General features: G+C 31.0%; 3 protein-coding genes across 5 annotated transcripts in view; 2 read left to right on the top strand and 1 right to left on the bottom strand.

Annotated features, from left to right (window-relative positions):
* The first annotated feature begins 47 nt into the window (after positions 1-47).
* On the top strand, positions 48-4,292 carry LOC122520205 (WD repeat-containing protein 35). 3 transcript variants are annotated; one of them, XM_043640248.1, is made up of 2 exons: positions 48-106; positions 330-4,292. In XM_043640248.1, exon 2 carries the CDS (start codon positions 383-385, stop codon positions 3,932-3,934), a length of 3,552 nt encoding a protein of 1,183 aa, XP_043496183.1. In that variant the 5' UTR covers positions 48-106; positions 330-382; the 3' UTR covers positions 3,935-4,292. The 3 variants fall into 3 exon arrangements, with proteins under 3 accessions (XP_043496183.1, XP_043496192.1, XP_043496202.1); XM_043640257.1 differs by having other exon boundaries at positions 57-139; XM_043640267.1 differs by lacking the exon at positions 48-106 and having other exon boundaries at positions 835-926; positions 1,025-4,292.
* A 117-nt stretch (positions 4,293-4,409) lies between these two features.
* The window catches only part of LOC122520217 (glypican-6), a 156,948-nt gene continuing 139,687 nt past the window's right edge, over positions 4,410-21,670 (top strand). Inside the window, exon 1 of the mRNA XM_043640280.1 lies at positions 4,410-5,070. Within this exon, the coding sequence (XP_043496215.1) occupies positions 4,902-5,070 (169 nt within the window). The 5' untranslated portion in view covers positions 4,410-4,901. The remainder of the gene's footprint in view (positions 5,071-21,670) is intronic.
* LOC122520224 (piggyBac transposable element-derived protein 4-like) lies at positions 14,233-16,451 on the bottom strand. The gene is made up of 3 exons (XM_043640294.1): positions 16,347-16,451; positions 15,955-16,270; positions 14,233-15,874 (listed from the first exon to the last, which is right to left on the bottom strand). The coding sequence occupies exon 3, from the start codon at positions 15,856-15,858 to the stop codon at positions 14,290-14,292; it is 1,569 nt and encodes a 522-aa protein (XP_043496229.1). The 5' UTR covers positions 15,859-15,874; positions 15,955-16,270; positions 16,347-16,451; the 3' UTR covers positions 14,233-14,289.

A 21,670-nucleotide genomic window follows, 5' to 3' on the forward strand; every position in this document is an offset into this window, starting at 1 on the left:
CACTAACACGAGAGAAAAATAATCTACATTACCTATCAAACCTTGCGCGTTTAGTTCATATTTTGTCCACATTTGTCGATAAAATCGCATACACTTCAAGTAAAAGGTTATGGCAGCCATTATTGTTTATTATAAAATTGTTAATATTATTATTATTATTATTATTATAAATAATAATTTCTATGAAATCTATATAATTATTACAAAATGAAATGACAATTTAAATTCCTTTTATTTTATTATTGATTCTAATATAATTGATTTTTGTTGTGCTTTGATTGTCAGAAAAATTGAAGTAATTACTATTAACAAGACATTTTTTTTTTCAGACACTTAAAAAGTTTCGATGCATTTCTAAACTAAAGTATTTAAAAATAACAAAATGTTTGTCTATCTAAGCAAAAAGATAGCAATACCAAATAATTTCCGATTGAATTGTATAGCATGGAATCAAAAAGAAGGATATATTGCAGTAGGCGGAGAGGATGGTCTTTTAAAAGTACTGCGAGTAGAATCTGTGATGGGTATTAATAACATGAATGGAAAGTCACGTAATTTGACTGCTGCTAGTAATCTGAGTATGAATCAAACTTTGGAAGGTCACAATGGCCATGTACAAGTAGTTACCTGGAACGAAGAACATCAAAAGCTTACGTCAAGTGATCAGAATGGTGTCATCATTGTTTGGATGATGTATAAAGGCTCTTGGTATGAGGAAATGATTAATAATCGTAACAAATCTGTTGTTAAAAGTATGTCGTGGAGTCAAGATGGTCAAAAGATTTGTATTGTATACGAGGATGGTGCTGTTATTGTTGGTTCTGTTGATGGTAACAGAATTTGGGGAAAGGAATTGAAAAATGTTTCTTTATGCAGCGTACAGTGGTCACCTGATGGGAAATTACTTTTATTTGGATTAAAGAATGGTGAACTTCACTTGTATGACAATCAAGGGATATTTTTAACTAAGTTAAATATGATACAACAAATACCTGGCCAATTACAAACAATAGTTACATTGCAGTGGTATAATGGGAGAAATGGATATATCGCGATGGATTGTCCTACTTTAGCTATTTGTTATCAAAGCGGTAAAATATTATTAATAAAAGATACCAATGATGACAATCCAGTTGTCATAGAAACTGGTATGACCACTGCGTGGTGTTGTTGGAATTGTCATGGTTCTATATTAGCTGTAACCGGTATGATGCCATTTTTAACTAATGGAGAAACAAAGGATGTTAATGCTATACAATTTTATACTCAATTTGGAGAACATATAAGAACTTTAAAAATACCTGGTAGAGAAGTAACAGCTTGCGCATGGGAGGGTGGTTCATTGAGAGTTGCTTTGTCTGTTGATTCTCATATATATTTTGCTAATATACGTCCAGATTATAAGTGGACTTATTTCAGTAATACCGTTGTATTTACTAATGAAAAAATTAGTAAGGATGGCATATGTATTACATTCTGGAATACTAGTAATAATACATGCTGCACTAAATTTGTACGCACTCTAATTTCTATAGCTTCCTGCGAAGAACATTGTGTTCTAGCAGTGAAGAACGATCTAATGCAAGGATCGGAACAATTTGCATTATTAGTTTGTAATACCATAGCCACGCCGATAGATACTAAATTTTTAGATATGGAACCTTTGTACGTGACTATTACTAGTAACATTGTTATTGCTGCATCTAAAAATAATTTTATACTTTGGACTTTTCGAACGCCACGTAATTCGGCATTACTTGCCGGAAAATTACGTAAAGAAAAAATTTATCACGTTGATGATACTCCAACCGGAGTAACAGAAGTTATACAGGATTTGGATAGAGATAGATCTTTTGAATCGCCTACAAGCACCAAGCCTACGATGGACCCAATTTCATGCATTTGTGCAACTGAGAAACTTTTCCTTATTGGAAGAGAATCTGGAATGATACAACGTTATTCTCTACCACAAGTTACTCTTATGAATCGATATAATGCATCTTGCAAACTTTATAAAATGGCTATAAATTGTGATTCAACTCGTGTTTCCATTATGGACACGTCTGGAGTTCTTACTATGTTAGATTTAGATATACATAAAGGTACTGATTCTATGAATACGAAGACAGGAGATGATGTAAGCAAATTTGAAAGGAAAGATGTATGGGGAATGTGTTGGGCTCAAGACAATCCTCTGTTACTTGCAATTATGGAAAAAACAAGAATGTATGTTTTAAGAGGATTAGATCCAGAAGAACCTATATCGTGTTACGGATACATTTGTTTCTTTCAAGATTTAGAAATACGATGTGTTTTATTGGATGATCTAATTGAAAAACCAGATGAAATAAAAAATGATTTAATAATAGATTTGGAAGTAAAATCATTAAGAGATACGAGAGAACTTTTAGCAAAAGTTGGATTGAAAGAAGCTAATAATTTTATTCAAGATAATCCGCATCCTCGATTGTGGAGATTATTGGCCGAGTCAGCGTTAAAGGTATTAGATTTAGAAACTGCTGAAAATGCAATGGTTCGTTGTACGGATTACTTGGGTATACAATTTATCAAACGTTTAAGAAATGTTCATAATGATCAGTTGAAAAAAGCAGAAGTTGCTGCATTTCTTGGAAATTATGACGAAGCTGAGAAATTGTATTTGGATATGGATAGAAGAGATCTTGCTATAACGTTGCGCCAAAAATTGGGTGATTATTTTCGAGTAGTCCAATTGATGAAAATGGGGATCGGTGGATCTGACAAGCAAATGGAGCATGCATTCAATAAAATAGGAGATTCTTTTGCTGAAAGACAAAACTGGGAAGGTGCTAGAGAATATTATGAGAAGGGACGTAACTTAGAGAAACTTATTCAATGTTATTATAAACTGGAAGATTTTATACAGCTGGCAGGAACAGTAGATCAATTACCCGATAAGAGTCCAATTTTAAAAACTGTTGCAAAAATGTTGTCTTCGGTAGGTATGTGTTCGCAGGCAGTTACAGCTTATATCAAATATGGTGATGTTAAGTTAGCAGTAGATACATGCGTACGCCTTAACCATTGGGACCAAGCTATCGATTTAGCCAAAACTTACAAAATGGCACAAATTGGTGAATTACTGAACAAATATGCTAATCATCTTTTATCTAATGGTAAGAGATTGCAAGCTATTGAATTATATAAGAAAGCTAATTATTATTTGGAAGCTGCTAAATTGTTGATACAACTTGCGGAAGAGCAAGCTAAGTTCAGAACGAATCCGTTAAGAGTTAAAAAAATATATGTTCTTGCTGCATTATTGATAGAGGATCATATTAACAGCATACCAACGATAAAGGGAGGGCGTAGCAATGTCGTGATGGGTTTAACAGAAAGCAACGAAGATACAAAAATAATAGAAAATGCTTGGCGTGGTGCTGAGGCATATCATTTTCTTTTATTAGCTCATAGACAAATCTACGATTGTAATTTCGATGCCTCGATGAAAACTGCTTTGAGACTTAGAGAATACGAAGATATTTTAGAATTGGAAGATATTTATTGTCTACTTGCATTATCAAGCGCAGTTAATCATGCTTTCGCTACGTGTTCTAAAGCATTTATTAAATTGGAAGCTTTCGAAGCTATTCCAGAGTCAAAAAGAGAAGAGTATGAAGAATTGGCTGTAAATATTTTTACTAAACACAATCCTAAGGACACGCGTAATGTAAAAGCTGAATGCGTCAATTGTGAAACTTTAATACCTGATTGGTGCGTTATATGTCCAAATTGTATGACCAGATTTCCGGCTTGTATAGTGTCTGGTAAACCTTTGATGGATCTCAGTAATGCTTGGACTTGTACCGTTTGTAGACATCATGTAGCTACTGAACGTGATGTCGTTAATATTAATGCTTGTCCATTGTGTCATAGTACGATCACGTATATGTAGAATTAATTATTCTATTATATTCTTATATAATCATTGTTATCTATATTCCGTCCAACGTGTTATAGTACAAAACTATAATAATAATAAGTAGTTTAGTTTCTTTATCACGAGTGCACAGTTACAATATTCTACCAATAAACGAGCACTCGTTTGATCTCAAATATTAGACTGTATTTTATTTCTTATATACAAGAAATAATATTATTATAACGAATAAAAATCCGTCCATGCAACTGATGTTAAATATTAATTATTCACAAAAAAATATAAGAGTTATAATTAGAAGATTAGAAGATGTCATTTAGAAATGAGAATATACACGATTAAAATATGAAACAAATAAAGTTTGTTCCTAATATTTTTCTTTCTTCATATTTTAAATTAATGAAATTTAGATAAATTAGCTTTTAATTTTATGAATTAAAATTTATATGAATTATTAATTTAAAATGTAGAACGATAAGATAGAAAGATAGATAATGAATTAGAAATAGAATTATCGATAAAATTTTGCGCGCGTAAACGAGGATATTACAAACGATTCAAACATAAATTTTTCTCAATAAGTGGGTTGCGCGCGCAGGTTGCGCATGCGCGTGATCATTGGCACGCGCTTCCAAGCACGAGTCGTAACAGTGCGTTTCGGGCGTTCAACGGAGGAAGTGGATGTGTGTTGTTTCTCTCCGTTGCATCGCGTTTTTCTTCATCTTCGGGGTTTATATTAAACTTTCTTCGAGGATCTTTACTTTATTTCTTTCTTCTTTTTTTTATTTTTTCTATATCTCTCTGTCTATTTTTAATCTTTATAATTCATCATTTTTGTGAATATATAATAAAAGGTGCTTATGTGAGTTAACTGTATCAAACTGTTATTGGTTTCTCTTGTGAGGTTTTTTGTAAATGAATTAATCGTCCTTGTGAAGAAGATAGAGAAGAAGAAAAAGAAAAATATAAAAAAGAAATCAAAATGAGTGGTAGAACGACAAAGATGGTTCTATTAATTGCTTTGATCGTCCTTTATACTCTTTTGACGACTACGTTCGTCAACGGCGCCGGCTTGAAATGTGACGCTGTCAGGCCGGATTTCGAAGCGCAGGGCTTTCCACCAAGTGACATACCAAAGGAACCAATTTCATGTGAGCTTATTTATTTATTCTCTTTACTTTTTTATTTTTTATTCAATAATGTAACAATTAAATTCAATTCGATTGGAATAGTGGTAATGTATGTTAATAACCGCGGGAATATATTGCAACATTAAATTTTATTATTAATCAACAATTTTATCCAAGCTCTTATTTAAAAGATGATTCGGAAGTGAGAGAGGGGGTTAAAAGGATTGGGGATTTGATGATGTACTTACGCTGATCGTAATGGTGCTAATACATATTAACAAACGTAGAGATAATTGGATAATATAATTTACTGTTTAATAGTCACTTTATCGATCGAGTTTGACATTGATTCGAATTATCCAATATAATAACGTTAACAACTTCCGAAGATAAAATTTGGAGAAGCAGATTAGAAATATTTTGTCGAGCATTATTTAAATGTTTTTTTTTTTAAATGAAATTTTGTTAATCAATTTGTATTCGAGAATCATGATTATTTTCTCCCCCACTTCAAGAAGAGAGACTCGTGAATAAGATTTGAAAAAGAGTTTTTGGAGATAATGCAGATTTTATATGTTTCATAGTAATTAATTAATCAATCTTAATCTAGGAACTTTTTATTAAATTGTACTGGCAGTGCATAACCATAAAATTCGAATTCAATTTAAAACGTTCGAAGGAATATTTATTGAGATGATAATTAATTAGATAGTTTATGGAAAAGATCGTGTATAAAATAGGATTTAGTATGAAAATGACGTTTTCCAATTCTTAACGAGAAATTTGGGAGAAAGAGAGAGAAAGAGAGTGTGAGTGAGAGAAAAGAAGCAAAGTTCTCTCGTATAATATGATCGTCCTTGTAACTAGTCCTGCTGGATCGTTCGTGTAGATCATAAATTATCCCCTGTACTGTATGAGTATATCCTAAAATAGAGTTTTGCACAGCTGCGACCGTTGCGGTTGATAATTTTTAGAGCCTAAGTTCGAAGGGCGATATTTTCTTTTCTTTACTATTATTATTATTTTTATTAAACGTATTTGCAAGTTTGATAAAAAAATATACAGAATTATTAAAGTTAATGAATAATATAAACGAATCGTTTTTTTTTGAACAACGTTCTTTAAAAATAAAAATAAAGCAACAGGAACAATATTTGAGAAACAACACAAAAAAAATTGATTTTTTTTCTTTTCTTTTTAATTTTTTCCTGTTTTTTGTAAGCAGCAACATTTTGTAAGCAGTATAAATATATATATTAATTTTGTGCTTTTATTTTTCTTCCTTTTTTTAATTATAATTTATGAATGTATACCGTGAATTTACAGAATCTTAGGAATCAAATAAAACTTATAAAAGAAATTTAAGAAATAGCCTAACCAGGCTGATTTTATTCTTTTTATTTTTCTAATTTTTTGTTTCTTATATTTGATTAATGTATACTGATTACCAAGTTAAACATATGAAATAAAAATAAGAAAAAAATTTTATAATAACCATAAATGAATTAATTCTTTATATATTTTACTTCCTTCATTTTTTTAATTTTTATTATAATTTGTTAATTTATACTACAAGTTAAAAAAAACCTTACGAATCGAAAAAAATCGATGAAATTTAAGAACCACCATAACGAGATTGATCCTTTTTTCTTTTTTTTCTTTTTATTTTTTGTTTCTTAGAATTTATTAATGCAAACTGCATGTTTAAGAAACGAGGAGTAAAACTTAATAAGCGATAGATCGTCTGCTTTCTCTCCCCTCTCCTGTTCTCTTTCTCTCTTTCTTTCTCTTTGTCTCTTTTTCATGATAGCAGAATCGTAAATCCAAATATTCTACGAGAATGGTCGGGATTTATTTCGCGAAATTCCAGGGAGTTGATTTGTGAGGTCCCGCGACGCGTCAGGTACCATAATTTATGGTCGATGAGTTATGCGCTTTGTTCACTTAAGGGAGGACTCATCGGTAAAAGAAAGTAAAAAAAAAAGAAGAAAGAGACAGAGCGAAGGGGATTTTAGAAGAACGAAGAAGAAAAAGAAAACGTGAAATTCGAGATTTCACGAGATTCGATTCTCGAAAATCGTATCTATCAGTAAACATTTTACAAATCCATTTTTCTTTTTATGTACGACTTTTATAAAAAAGAGCTTCGAAATTTTAAGATACTAAATTTTTAATTCATTATTTCTTTTTGAGAGTATTTTTAGTCTTGTAATTAATCTTGTAGCTTTAAATTTATATAAATATAAATTAAGCTACAAATAAATAAAGCTACAAATGAAAAATATATAAATATATATATTTTTATATATAATAAAATATAACATAATATAAATAAGAAAATATATATATATCTTTATACAAATAAGAAAATTGAACTATAGGAATCTTGTGTATAAAGAATAATTTATATTTAATAATTATTAATTTTTTAAAAATCATCTATATATATATATATATAAACTTATAGTCCACCTTTTATTAAATAAAATCAAAGTAATGTAGATCGTAATACGCTTTTCTTTTTTTCTTTTTAAGGTATTTTCTTTTCTTTCGATTAAATAATATTATTATTATTTTAACAATCAATTATTCTTTCTTATGAACACTCTTTAGGTTTCTAATAAAACGTTTAATTAAGTTTTGTAGTTTTATCAATTTTAAAAAATAAATTTTTAGTCAAAAGATTCTTGAAAGAAAAATAAATATTGATTTTTAAAATCATTAAAAAATGATTTATCTTTCACTACATCAAAACCAAAGTAATTTAGATCGTAATATGTTTCTTTAAAAGTTCCTTTCTTCTCGATTCGATTAAATCATTATCAAAAATCGATAGTAAAATAAATATTCTGTTAAAAATGCAAAATCCTCACAGGAAATGAGATCATAAAATAATTTTCTATCTACAACTTTAGTCGAATCTCGATTTTCGTGATCGTCGAAGAAATATTTATTTTGCTTATCTCGAAAATTGTTTACTCTTACCTACCACGGGGATTAATAAACGAAATCTTTTTTTCTTTCTTTTTGTGTGTACGTATACACACACGCCACACACACACAAGTATATACATAAGGATAGGGGTCGTCTAACTATGGTTGCACTTTTTTTTCTCTTTTTTTCTCTTTCTTCTTCTCGCGCATATACTATCGTACTCGTTACATACGAAAGATTTTTATCACCTGCTCCTTATCATTACGACTTTTTTGTGTTTATATTCACGCACTCACGCATGTTTATACACGCACATACATGTATCGACTTATATATTTACACATATGCATATAACATACATACATGCGTATAGAAACGTATATATAAATTTACATACACTCATCTATATACAAATGCACGTGTTTAAGATACACCACCCACGTATGTAGGAGTTGCATTTATCGGCAAGATGAAAGAGAAAAAAAGTGTGTTAGTTGCGTCGCGTTCCGTTATTTAATGGAGGTTGACTGAAGATGTTTGTCTCTCTTTCTATCTACATACCTGTCTCTCTTTCTATCTACATACCTATCTATCTTTCTATCTTTTTCTCTCTCTTTTTTTCTTTCTCGTCGTTTCGTTTCGACGGTAGCGTCATGGATCTCTTTTACCGGTGGTTGTGAAACTTTTAAAAAAATTGGTGTATACCGTGCAACGTCACGTTCGACATCAAAGTCTGACGTAAACGTGAGATACGCGTTGAAAAATATAAAAAAAAATATATATGTATATAAAAGTAGAGAAAAAGATATGAACGAATAAATCAAACACCCTTCTTTCCCTCTTTTTCTCACAGAATTTATCTTTCTTTTGAATTTCGTGCTTCAGTTTTTAGATACCCATCGGTTCTTTCATTATTTCCCTCGCGTACGTCCAATTAGTAATAACGTCAAACGTTTCGCGTTTTAAATACACGTATTCCACTCTTTCATCTTTTTCTATGATTATCAAGAAGGTGTTAGTATTTACTTACACATCCAGTGAATTACAAGAGTATTCGTATCCACCCACTTTTCATTGAAAATATATAATCAATGTTTTTTTTCTTTTGTAATACAATATTTCTAAATTTTTATACACAGAAATATATGTATTTGAAGATTATTAAACTTTTCAATTGATATTAATTTCATTACAAAAGAATATTTAATAGTGAGAGAAGTATTGGGTTGCTCGGAAAGTTGGTACTGATTTATTAATGGGATATTTTTTATTTGTAGTTATTTAAATATTCCTTCTTTATAGAAATAATATAGAAATTTAATGTACATTTATAATTTAAATTCGTTTAGTTAAAGTAACTTATATTTATTTTATTAAAAGTATATTAAATATGTACTAATTCCAAAATCAGCATGAATTTTTTTCAGGTAACCCGATATAATTTGACATAAATAATAAGAAAATTAGTCTCACAATACAACAATTTGTTTAACAATTGTAAAATAGGTTTTCGTGTATAAGAATTTTAAAGCTTTGCATTATAAACACATATCGATCATTTCAATTTTATATTGGGACAGGTAGGAGTACTTCTGTGACTCACTGTATTATATATATTTCTTCTATTATTCATCGAAGCGGAAATATATTGGATTGTTCGAAAAATTTATAAGAATTTATCAATATGTACATATATTCCATTAATATTTTTATTACATACATCAACTTACCTTCAAAATCGACAAGAACTTTCTGGTAAAACAATGGTATTCGTATTGGCAAGCCAATTGGTTCATGCCGATTTTAAAGAACAATGTATTATACAATCGTTTATTTGTTAGTTTTAAAACATATTATTATTAAGTATTTATTATTATACATAAATTCACTTTTATAGACCATTAACTATCATATTAATATAAATTTTTATTTTTTTTTGTATTATATTATTATTATTATTATTAATATTATATTATTCTTAATTTAAATATCAATTATTCCTTTTCGATATTTGTATTATAGATCGATCAATTATATTATTAATATTTATTTATTATAAATAATAATATGTAAATATATAGTAACAAATTTATAATACTCATCTCGTAATTTGCTTATAGCCAGAAAAATAATAAACTACGAATAATAATTGAATTTAGAATAGAATATTATGAATGTATTTAACGTATTTTTCCTTATTTATATTTTCATGTGACTTGAAGATTAAACTTCGATATAAACAAATGAAAAGAGATGAACAAAACAAATACAAAACAAAGAAAAAAAGCGACAGAGAGAGAGAGAAACAAAATATTGATTGGTTCTTTATGAGTAAGAAAAAGACAGGAATATATCAACGATTTATTCGCAATAATGCGATTTAATAATAAAAGGAAAATGATAGTCTAAGAGTTTAAAGTTTTGAATTGAAAACTCCATTAGCTTTACCCCACTTTCTTAGAAAGGTGAAAGGTCACGCTAGAGTTCTTTTTCTCTTCTCAATCGTCCTCATCATTCTCTTTTTTATTTGCTTTTTATTTTCACTCCTATTACCTTTCCCTTCAATATTTTTATTTCAATTTTGAATAATTGTTCATTTTTAATGTTTTTTCAAACGATTACACGTCTTTTTATTTGTTCGTGTTAATATCGTTTGCAAATAGTAGCTCGTATTTTGTAATATACAAGTTGAATTATCAATATAAACATGATCAATATATTACTAAATTATTTTGTCATTAATATGCTGATTAAACAATTGTCTCAATTCTGGTATAAAATGGTTGATTGGTTTAAAGAGGGTTTTGAAAATTATTATATATATTACAGTTTTAGTTCATTTTGTTTTCTTCAAGTTTTTTGGATCACTTTTAGGTTTTTTTGTTTTTCTTTTTGACATTTACATGGTTTAAGAAAAGTTTGAAAACGATTAAAATAGTATTTCTGTTTATTTTGCTTTCGCAAAGTTTTCAAGATAATCTCTATTTTATTTTCAAAATATTATTATTATTTATAGATATGGTTAATTTTTGTATACCTATTTTTCAGTTAATGTTGAAATAAATTCGGTAAACCTCATAACGGATATTATACACGGTGTTCTATAATTAATGATGCAGGAAATCGTGTAAATATATAATATTTTTTATCACGTCTTATACTTTTTAGATTTAAAAAATCGAAAAATTTAGATTCAAAAATTGTCAAAAGTATATTCAAATACAATATATTTAAAAATTGATTATTTAAGATTCTAAATATTCGCTTGCATAAATTTTTTTATTTATATTTTTATATCTTATAATAATTATTACGAAACATATAAATATAAATACAAAAATAGAATAAACGCAAGTTATTTTTTATTTATTCATTTTTTTTAATTATAAAACAATTTCCGATCTGTCTAATTGTAAGACAAAGTGGGCTCGCCATGTTTAGTACTTAATAAAAAAATACAAAAAAAAAAAAAGAAAAAACGGAAAAAAGTGACTTAAGGCGGAGAGATTTTGATTGATGCCATCCGGAATGATAATCAAATCAGAAAATAAAAATGTCGATCTCCTTAAAACTAGATCGAAAGAGAGGAGGGGCAGGAGGAGGGGGGGTTAGACAGCAGCTGTCCGTCACGATATTTCATAGTCAACAATCTATTCAATCCGGATGGTCCTGGGTTGTCCACCGTCAAAACCTCTTTCTCCTATGGACTCTACGTATATTTGCCGTCACGGAAACTGTTAAAACTAATCTAGATCAATCAACGGTCCTATTTAATCTCCGTCCCCGACTCGAAAGAGAACGAATATTATATACGAACGTATTTACACAACACCCTCCACCCCTCACCCCAACCACCAGTCCAACCTCCAGCTCAACCTCCAACCCAACCTCCACCCAACTCCACTTCAGCAAACTTCAGCAAACTTCTCCCAAACCCCGATCCAACACCTCTCTTTATCTCTCTCTCTCTCTTTCTCTCTCTTTCTTTCTCTTTCTTTCTGTTTATCCCTCTTGACATATTCGCGGTACTCTCATGGTATTAACGCGATCGTAAAAATCCTGTTTGACAAGTCGTTAATACGGTTGTGAAAGACGACTAACAGCATCCGGAGATGTCTAGAAGAAAAAAAAACCCTGTTAATTTGAAATATTCTTTTATGACAATTGTCTAATTTTGGTTTATTTTTAGCTTAAAAAATGTTCCTTTAATTTATGTGTGTAATTTTGATATATTTAGACGTAATGTAACTGGTAACTCGAATTTTATTTTATATAGTAGATAATATAAACTTTATTAGATTATATTTAATTAGACAGGATTATAAATTTAGTAAATTAAACAATTAAATTTAATAGCTTGAATCGTTTGGTTTTAGTATCGTGTGGATTATAGAATCTGTGAGGTACAGTTATCGAAAATGTAATGTTACAACTGATATACTGTAAATGTTTGTGTATGTATATGTGTATGGAGAGTTAGGAATTGAGTTCAAAGATCTAACGATAAAAGGATATTTTCTTTTCAGTTATTTGAGTAGGCTCGAGTGACAGTTTTGTAAGGTTCCTATGGATATTAATCTTGATTTGATGTGTTCGAATATCTTACGATTTATTCTCTTCTGTTGTCAGATTTTTTACAATTCTTTCGAAGAAAAAACATTCTTTTCTCGTTTTATTCACACGCAAATCTAAGCTATCCTAAAAGCACATACATACGTACAAAATTCAAAAAGTATACATATATATTTATAAAAATCCGAGCCACTCTTCAAAAGCACACACAATATTGACTTTAGTTTAAATTATTTAAATTATTTAAATTATATATAAAAAACTTTGTAAGAAACCTGTGACTCACTAAATTCTTCATTTTTTTTCTTTGATCTTCTACTTCCGTTGGATCAATGGACACCGATGAACAATGGCAACCGTAAAAAAGGTTAACAAATGTAGAACGATTTACATCACCTTCGGGGTGGTCCCTTCTTTTCTTTCCCATTTCCCCTTTTTTTTCCTCTACAGACATTTTTCTACTCGGAGAACGAATAAGATCGTTCACGGTTATTGTATCATTTCCTCTGGAGATTTTTCTCAAGTTTTGTTTCCAGGTAGACATCGGTTAAAAAGGTTTTTCGTTGCTTTTCGAGACTTTCTCTCCTACTTGCGATTTTCCTTGAATAAAGGAAACGAGGTATTCTCATAGGTAAACAAAAAAAGGAACGAGTGGGTGAAATAAAAGTAAATATGAGTTTATGCATGTACCAGGTGTAACCGAAATACGTTGTTAAACTTTTGAAATTGATTCCTTGAATGTAGAAAGGATAAATTGATTATTTGGATTTTGGAAAATAAATTGTTTGCTTGAATTACTTGAAAGAATTTTTAATAATATAATTCAATTATGTTTATTTTATTTACTGGAATTATATAATCTGTACATTTATTTATATGAAATTTTCAAAATAGCTGTTTGATCCTACCTGAATACAGTAATCTGTTTGTTGTTTTATTTAATTTTGAACGTGCTTTTAATTATGGCGTTGAGTACAGTAATCTATTTGCTAATTCCAGGATCAGGAAATTTTAAGGATATTCAATATTACACAAAATTTAGCATTTTCGAATGCATTATTTAACAAATAACTAGTATCATAAATTTAATTTCAGTACTACAAAAAAAATGTTTAATAACCGTAACTCAACTTAATATAACTTACATAAACATAACTTATAGTTTATTAACTGAACTAAACATAACTAAACAATACTATAATCATTAAGATGACCATATTTCTTCTTCTTCTTCTTCTTCATTCTTTAATTTAGGCAAGTTGCCGGTTTCGTAACGACGTTTTTCTGCCTATTGCACTGTTAAATTGTCGCACCATCGTTTTCGTGGGCGCCCCGTACTTCTGCGGCCAATCGGTGATTTATCCCGTGCAATTCTGCCGATTCTTGTTGTCCATTCTGCTAATAGACAGAGTGTCGTTTCTATGAGCCGCAAATTTTTTAACACTATTCCTACCGACACTTCACGTATACCTATTCCTACCGCGGCTGGTCAAATGACCGGTCTTTCACAACTTATATTTTTCAATATTGAATGCAGACCAATGGCCAGCTTACCAGTATAAAAATATATTTTCTTTTATTTAAGAGTACATAATCTACATTTTATTCGTTTTCGTCGCATTTTTTACAAATGGGCTTCTAACTGTACATTTTCCGCATACGTACTTTTACATTTTAGACAGATTTTGTTCGTCTTATTATCTTTACAATACCTTATCTGACATGTTTTCCGTTCACGAGAACCTGTACTTGTACTTGCGATAGGTATTGGTTGATTTTTTGCCGAGCTCTTGTTGGTATTCGATGGCAAGTTCTTCTGCCAATTGAAATAGAAATTCCTGTCTTGTAATTTCTCCTCCCGTAGTTTCTTTATATAACACCCATGCATTTATCCCGGCTAAATCCAAGATATTAAAAAATACTTGCAAAGGCCATCTCCGAGATTTAGATTTTACCGAATAATTTCTGGCCATTTGGTCGGTCACATCTACGCCAAACTTGGTGCTATTATATAATTGAATTGTCTCCGGTGTTCGGGTGTCATTTTTTTCAATTTGTACGGAGTTGTGCATTGAACTGAGAATTAGAACTTTCTTTCTTGGTTTGGCTTTGTAAACTGTCAACATACAATTATTTGAGCGATAGAGTTTGGTTGAAAAAAGTGCCATGTCGTCATTTTTCAGTTTTGCCAGTCTTGGTAGCTCTTTTCTATTTGCTCTAATTGTCCCAACAATCGTAGTTTTTTTTGCTAAAAGTTTTGTTGCTAAAGGTAGGCTTGTAAAAAAGTTGTCCGTGGTTATATTTCTTCCACATCCTACATACGGTTTTGCTAATTTCATAGTGACAAACTCTCCAAGAGCAACTGAGGGTTCTCTACTTTCATCTTTTCCCAAATATGGAAAGCCGTTTATTATATATTTGCTACGCACATCGAATGCTAACCAGAATTTTATACCAAATTTGTCCGGTTTATTGGGCATGTATTGAGTAAATCTACACCTTGCTTTCGTTGGAAACAATTGTTCGTCAATAGTAATATATGGTCCTGGTTTATAACAATTCTGACTGTTGTCAATAAACTTGTACCAAACTTCGGAAATCATAGCAAATTTATCGGTTTGTAACCGTTGGTTTCGTTGATTTCTGTCGTCAAATCGAATAAATCTCATAATCTCCGTAAAGTCATGTCTACTCATAGTATTTGAGAAAAAAGGCGGGCCCCACTTTTTATTCCATAGAAGTGCTATATCTATATTCTTAGCCTCATATGCGCCGCGTGCATACAGAATAGCAAAAAATGCATATAACTTTGCAGTAGATAGTTCCCATTTATATCCCAACACTCTAAATGCCTCTGCCTCTGTGCACTTTCTTATAAGTTCGATTATATTCTTATCAATTATCACAGAAAATGCCGTCCTAACTTCGCCTTTCATAATATTACGTTTATTGTACCCAGTCGGGCCTGATGTTTCCCTAAAAATATTATGACCAGGTGCTCTTCCAGGATTAGACCCTATTTTTACTTCGTGCCAAACAGTTCCGTCCATCGCAATTTCGCTTACTTCTTCCTCATTCTCACTATCGGAACTAACTAAGAATCTCCTTCTCTTTCGTCGTCTACGTACGTTCGAAATATTCTCTTCGTTCTCATCGGTGTTCGAATCTGTTTCAAGTGGATCATAATTTTCCGTATTGTTATTTTCCATATCCAGAATTTCCTGATCATCTTCAGAACATTCTGCATCGATATCATTTATTCTCTCTAATAATACATTCGCACTCCTCAAACGTCTTGCCATTTTGGGGACAAATATTCTACAAAAATAGAAACTAAAATATGAAAATGTAAATCAAAATAGATAAAAAAAGAATAAAAGATAAAATGTGAAACTTACTGCGAAGTATTGTTAGTCTTGTTCACTATTTTGAAAATGGCACTTATAACACGTAATACGATATAAAATATTACAAAATAATAATAAAAGACTGCCAAGTATGCTCTTTGTGACTTTCACGTTCGATGCACTCTGTTCGTGTCGCAAGACTACACTGATTTGAATTCGTGAGAAGACGTCTATACACTTCCTTCAGTTACAAGTTTATTTATTTTACGTCATAGTAGATGAGATGGCGTAGAACATTCGAGGATCTTGACCGTATCGGATATCAATCAAGCAAATAAACACCGCTAGCCCGATAGTCGAGTGAGAACTGTAAACACTTGGAAGTGCCGTAAACCATTTTCTGGAAGGCACTTATCGGATAAAATGTGTCATAACTACATTACCTTTCGTTTGTAACGACTTTATAGTTTTGGCATTGAGTCTTAGAGAGAAACTCTTACATAAATGTATAAATCGTACTACCGGTCAAATGACCGGTCGTGGTAGGTAAGACAGACTACAAATTTTTCTCGGAAAATAAACAATAGAAAAATAAGTGAATATTGAAAAATATATCATACATATATATGAGGAAAAGTGGTAAAGTTTAAAGGCGATTCACATACGTTGAATGTAGGAAATTCCAAATGAAAATTTAAAAACGGTCATTTGACCGGTCCTGGTAGGAATAGTGTTAAGTTGGGTAGGGAGCTAACCTGATCCAACAACCTTCCTCCTTTTCCCGGGCTTAGGACTGGCAACATGGTCGCTGACCTTGATCCGTCCAGCGATCATGCACAGGCGGAGTTATGACCATATTTAATTATTGTAATTAAAAAAAAATAAAATATACTAAAATCCATCTGGATATTTAATTTAACATTCAAGTATACTAATTTCAGAATTTAAATCGTATATTTTTGTTACACCAAGCTAGCCATGTGCGTTGTTCTCAGTCTCGTACACCTTTAATGTAAGAGAAAATATTTCTTTCCTCAATGATTTTTCCATGATCGGATATGGTTATACGGGTCACATTATATTTGTTTTTCCGGTGTATACAAAAATACCTAAAAAGTTGACATTTTTCTCTCGTCCACTACCATTGACCAAGTACTCTTTCTCTCTTATATACGCACATATATACATATATATATACACAAATATACACATGTAATGTATATGTGCAATATACTCAACTTATGGTCGTTAATCAAAAGGGATTTCCATGCCAATGAGCCGCGATCTGATCTAGCTATGACATGGTTAATTTACTATGCTCTACAAAAGCGACACTGCCATACTCCTCTTTATCCCCCTCCCTCTTTTCCTTCACTTTTCCTCCACCTCATCCTTCTCTTCTTCCTCCTCTACTACACCATCACCTTCTCATACTTAACGAACGGTGTAATAGAAGAAGAAGGTGAAGAAGGTGTTAGTGTTACGCGAGCTACGTTTTCGAACGGGGCCATTAAAATAAGTGCGAACAACTGCGACGATCGATAAACTCACGCTAAATTAACTCTTGAAAAATTTCAAGCTACGGTTTAAATTAGTTTAAGCATCTTGATCTCTAATAGGTGTTTCACGCTTTTCGTTTAATCGTGGTTATTTTCTTCTTTCTTTCTTTTTTTGTATTTTTTTTTTCTTATTCTGTAGGAGGATATTTTTGCTCTATTGCACGCACGTTTGATTTTATTAGGTTTAAGATAATTTTATTGAAGTTTCTGTGTTTTATTTAATTTCTAATATGGCGTCGGTTATTCTCGATACTTCTTATTTTTTAGATTATGATTATGTAATATATATTATTAAATTACACAATGTCGTTTTTTTGTTTGAAAATTGTTTAATATTGTTAGGTTTTTTAATATTTAAATTAATTATGGATAATGTTTAGTTTTGATGTATTTGGTTGGTAGATTGAAATAATTAAGGTTTGAATTATTTTTAAATATGACGTCGGTATTTATAGTAATTTTTTAAAGCAATTAAAATCATATTCGGCAGATTATTTTAGATTATTTAAGATTATTATTATTATTGATTTTTCCTTATATTATTGTGTTAAAATTTGTTAATATTTTTCTCAAATTATTATCTTTTCATTCAATAAAAATCATCTTGTCAAACAAGTAGAAATCTTACAATTATCGATAAGATAATTTTGCAAATTCTTTGTTTAAAAAAGACAATTATTTCAGTACTAATTGAATAATTTCGACAATATTATAATTAACTTAGAAAGAATATAAAAGAAGAAGGTACGTTTAACAAACGGAAATTCATTTTGGATATGCGTAAAACTAGTAATGAAAAGATCCCGAAGTTACATGGAATGGTGTATCCTGATTGGCTAAAGGATCGTGGAAAGGAATGCAGAAATGAACCTTTTCACGAAGAACAAGAAAGAAAAAGAGAAGCAAGGTATAGCTTGGTCAAGCAAACTTAATGGTCGTCGTTACAAGTTATAACTTTTTAAATAAGCAGACTCTTGGCGTCTCTTTCTCTTTTTTCCCCCCCTCTCTCTCTCTCTCTCTCTCTCAGAACCACTGGGGAAACCAGCTCACCTTGCTTACGCGTTACCCCGATGAGTTCCACCTCTGTGGAATTCGCGATCTGTTACTAGAAGCGCCTCACTCGATCCTTACCTTTGAACATTTCCAAGTGATTTCACGCCAACTCAACCTTAAACATTAGAAAAATAAAATAATAAAATACACCAACCGCAACAACTACTACATGTTTTCTTAATTATGTACATAGCAAATTATCAAGAGATACGATACGTTCTAATTATTAATTTATGTATTCGTTATTATTTTAAATGTCTTATTTAATAAAGAAATGTTCGAGAAATACGCCATATTGGATTCGTAATTATTAATTTATTAATCTTTTAATACGGTGGATTTGAAATTTCTTATTTTATTTCATAAGACTGTTTCAAAAGAAACAGTTAATTATTTGTGTATATCTTTTTTAGTAAATATTTCTAAATTTGGTTTAGAACGGTAAAGAAAAAGATTGTGATTAAGAAGGGTAACAAATAAATGTTAGTAGAAATGATAGGGTTACTGTCGGTCTTTATTTATCTATTTATCAGGTTGCACATAAACACGGTAGAGTAGTTGAGAGCAAGGTTTGTCGACCCTCTCTCCTTGATTGATGGCCCATACTATTTTTACTTACCAACGTGTGCGTATCTTGAAGACGTAGAAAGAAAAATAAAAAGAGAAAGAGAAAAAGGGTGAGGGTGAGTGAAAAGTGAGAGAAGAGGATAAAATATTGGTGGATACTCGCGTTCTTGGGTTAAAAACGCGCGTGTGTGTGCGTGCGTGCGTGCGTTAACCGAGTTCGTGTATTTGAGTATATGAATGAATGTATACGATTATATGTGTGAACGAACGATTTTAATATGAGTTGCGTCTTCCGGTTGCACGAGATACGAGGGGAAAGATTCCTTTCGAATGATTTATCGCAATTTCATTTTTATTGCTTTCATACTCGCTACCTATTTCCTATTCTTGGTGTCAAGTTTATTGTTTATTTTTCACCGAGAATCACGCGAAATTTTTCCTACAAAAACAAAAATAAAAAAGCTAAAAGAATGAGAGTAAAAGAGAGAGAGAGAGAAAAAAAAAGAAAAAGAAAAAGAAAAAGAAAAAGAAAGAAAGAAAGAAAGAAAGAAAGAAAGAAAAAAAAAAAGAAAGGAAAAAGGGGTTGACGAGTGATAGAAATATTTCTTACTTCCTCGAAAATATTTCTGAAGAAAATATAGTTGTTGGAATTAGAGGAGTATAGTCGATTATGGTTGTTGAGTTTTATCTATTTCGATAGTCAAACGCCATAAGTTTCTCGAATCCAGTGTCAAGTAATGTTAGTGTATTTCCTCTTGAAACCCCGAATGGGATATCGATCGATGCTGGGGACAATTGCGTTATATATCTGACGTGGCTGAATATACATAGAAAATCATCACGATTGGTAATATTAGTTATTGAGTTTTAATATTTAACGAATAATAATAAAACATGAAATCGTTTTATACCTTTATTGCATTGACGACTATGGTATTGTGTCGACATTATAAATACATTTAACGTGTTTATACGTTTTGTCATATTTCTTAAAATAATCAAATATGAATGTCAATTTTTCAATCACTACAATTTCATTTTTATAATACAGAATCTCATATATCTCATTTTCTCTCGTTTTCTCTCGTTTATATATATAGGGAATTTTATTATACATATTTCTATATAGTATTGTTTATTTTATTGATAATAAATAATGCATATTATTATACTTTTCGGAATATATTCGATTAAAATTTTTAATATACTTCAATGTTTTTTATAGAATCGGCAAGAACTTGCCAGGGTAACTTAACCTATAAAGTAAATGGTTGCCCAGAATGTTCATGCCAATATTAAGAAAAATGTATTTTTATTTAAAATATAAATCAAATATATATATATATTATAAAGTTTCGAACTTTTTATTTGTAATTTTTCGACATAGTCTCAAAATTTGTAGTAAAGAATGAATTCAACATTTTACAACCTAATCTCGTATTTCCGATATATATAACCGAATATTTAATTTATATCTAATATCATTTATTTCGTTATAATATCTCTTACTTTTCGATCGTAAATGTAATACAGTATAATATTCGAAAAAATCGTCAACGCTTTATTGCGTCTGGAGATCCGGGTATTAAAGGAAGATCGCGTTAATGGCTGATTCAAAAGGATAGGAGAGAGATATTCGCCATTTTCCTCCCTCCTTTTTCTTTGTCACGAACATCGCGATTCCCATTAGGCGTAACGAAGTGTACACAGGAGAGCGAGAAACAGAGAGTGATAGAAAAAGAAGAAGGAATGAGAGATACAGGGATGAGGATGAGTATGAGGGCTTGATGGTTGGGGAGTCTGAGGGGTTGAAAATGGGTCCTGTTTCGTCCTCTTGGTACGTGCGAAAGGGAGGAGAATTGACCCTGTCGGGAAATACAACAGCAGTAGCAGCAGCAGCAGCCCAGCAGCAGCAGCAACAACAGCAGCAGTCACGAAAGTGTCTCGACGATGCACAACGTACTCCTTACACCTCTCGCATGGATGCACGCGTCCTCACAGTTCTCGTCATCCCCCAACAACTACGTCTCAGTCGTCATCGTAGTTCTCTGTGTGATTCTTTGTTCTCTTTCGTCGTATAAGAGAAAGAGTGAGAGCGAGAGCTGAAAAAGGGGGTAAAAGGGATTGTAAAAATCGGTCGTTTGTTGGGGTAGGTCGGAAGAGACGGCTGGAGAAGTTGGAAGTTTAATACCCCCGTTGCTTTCATTACTAGTCATATCACGTGTTTCCTTTCCCCTAACCTTTTTTTACCACCAGCACCATCACCCGCTCGTCTTTTGTTTTTTCTCTATCCGCTTTCAAATCGAAGTGTGAAAAGATTTCTTTCCTTTTTTATTTTTTGTAAAGTAATTTTTACCTGCAGTTATGTGCGATTGACGAGTATATTTATCATTAGCAACACATTTTAGGGTATATACTTTTCAAAGTGGTCGCACAGCACACACAACAAAACATAGTTTAACTGGTTAAATGTTAGGATTGTATTTTTTTATTATATTTTTTTCTTTCTTTTTTCTTTTTATCGTTTTCTTAGTATATATTTAAATTCTCACTTATAGCAATCAAGGAAAGGTGGTAATAAGATGCAA

The sequence above is a fragment of the Polistes fuscatus genome, unplaced genomic scaffold (genome assembly GCF_010416935.1).
Source record: "Polistes fuscatus isolate 324 unplaced genomic scaffold, CU_Pfus_HIC Scaffold1, whole genome shotgun sequence".
In the NCBI taxonomy this organism is placed as follows: domain Eukaryota; kingdom Metazoa; phylum Arthropoda; class Insecta; order Hymenoptera; family Vespidae; genus Polistes; species Polistes fuscatus.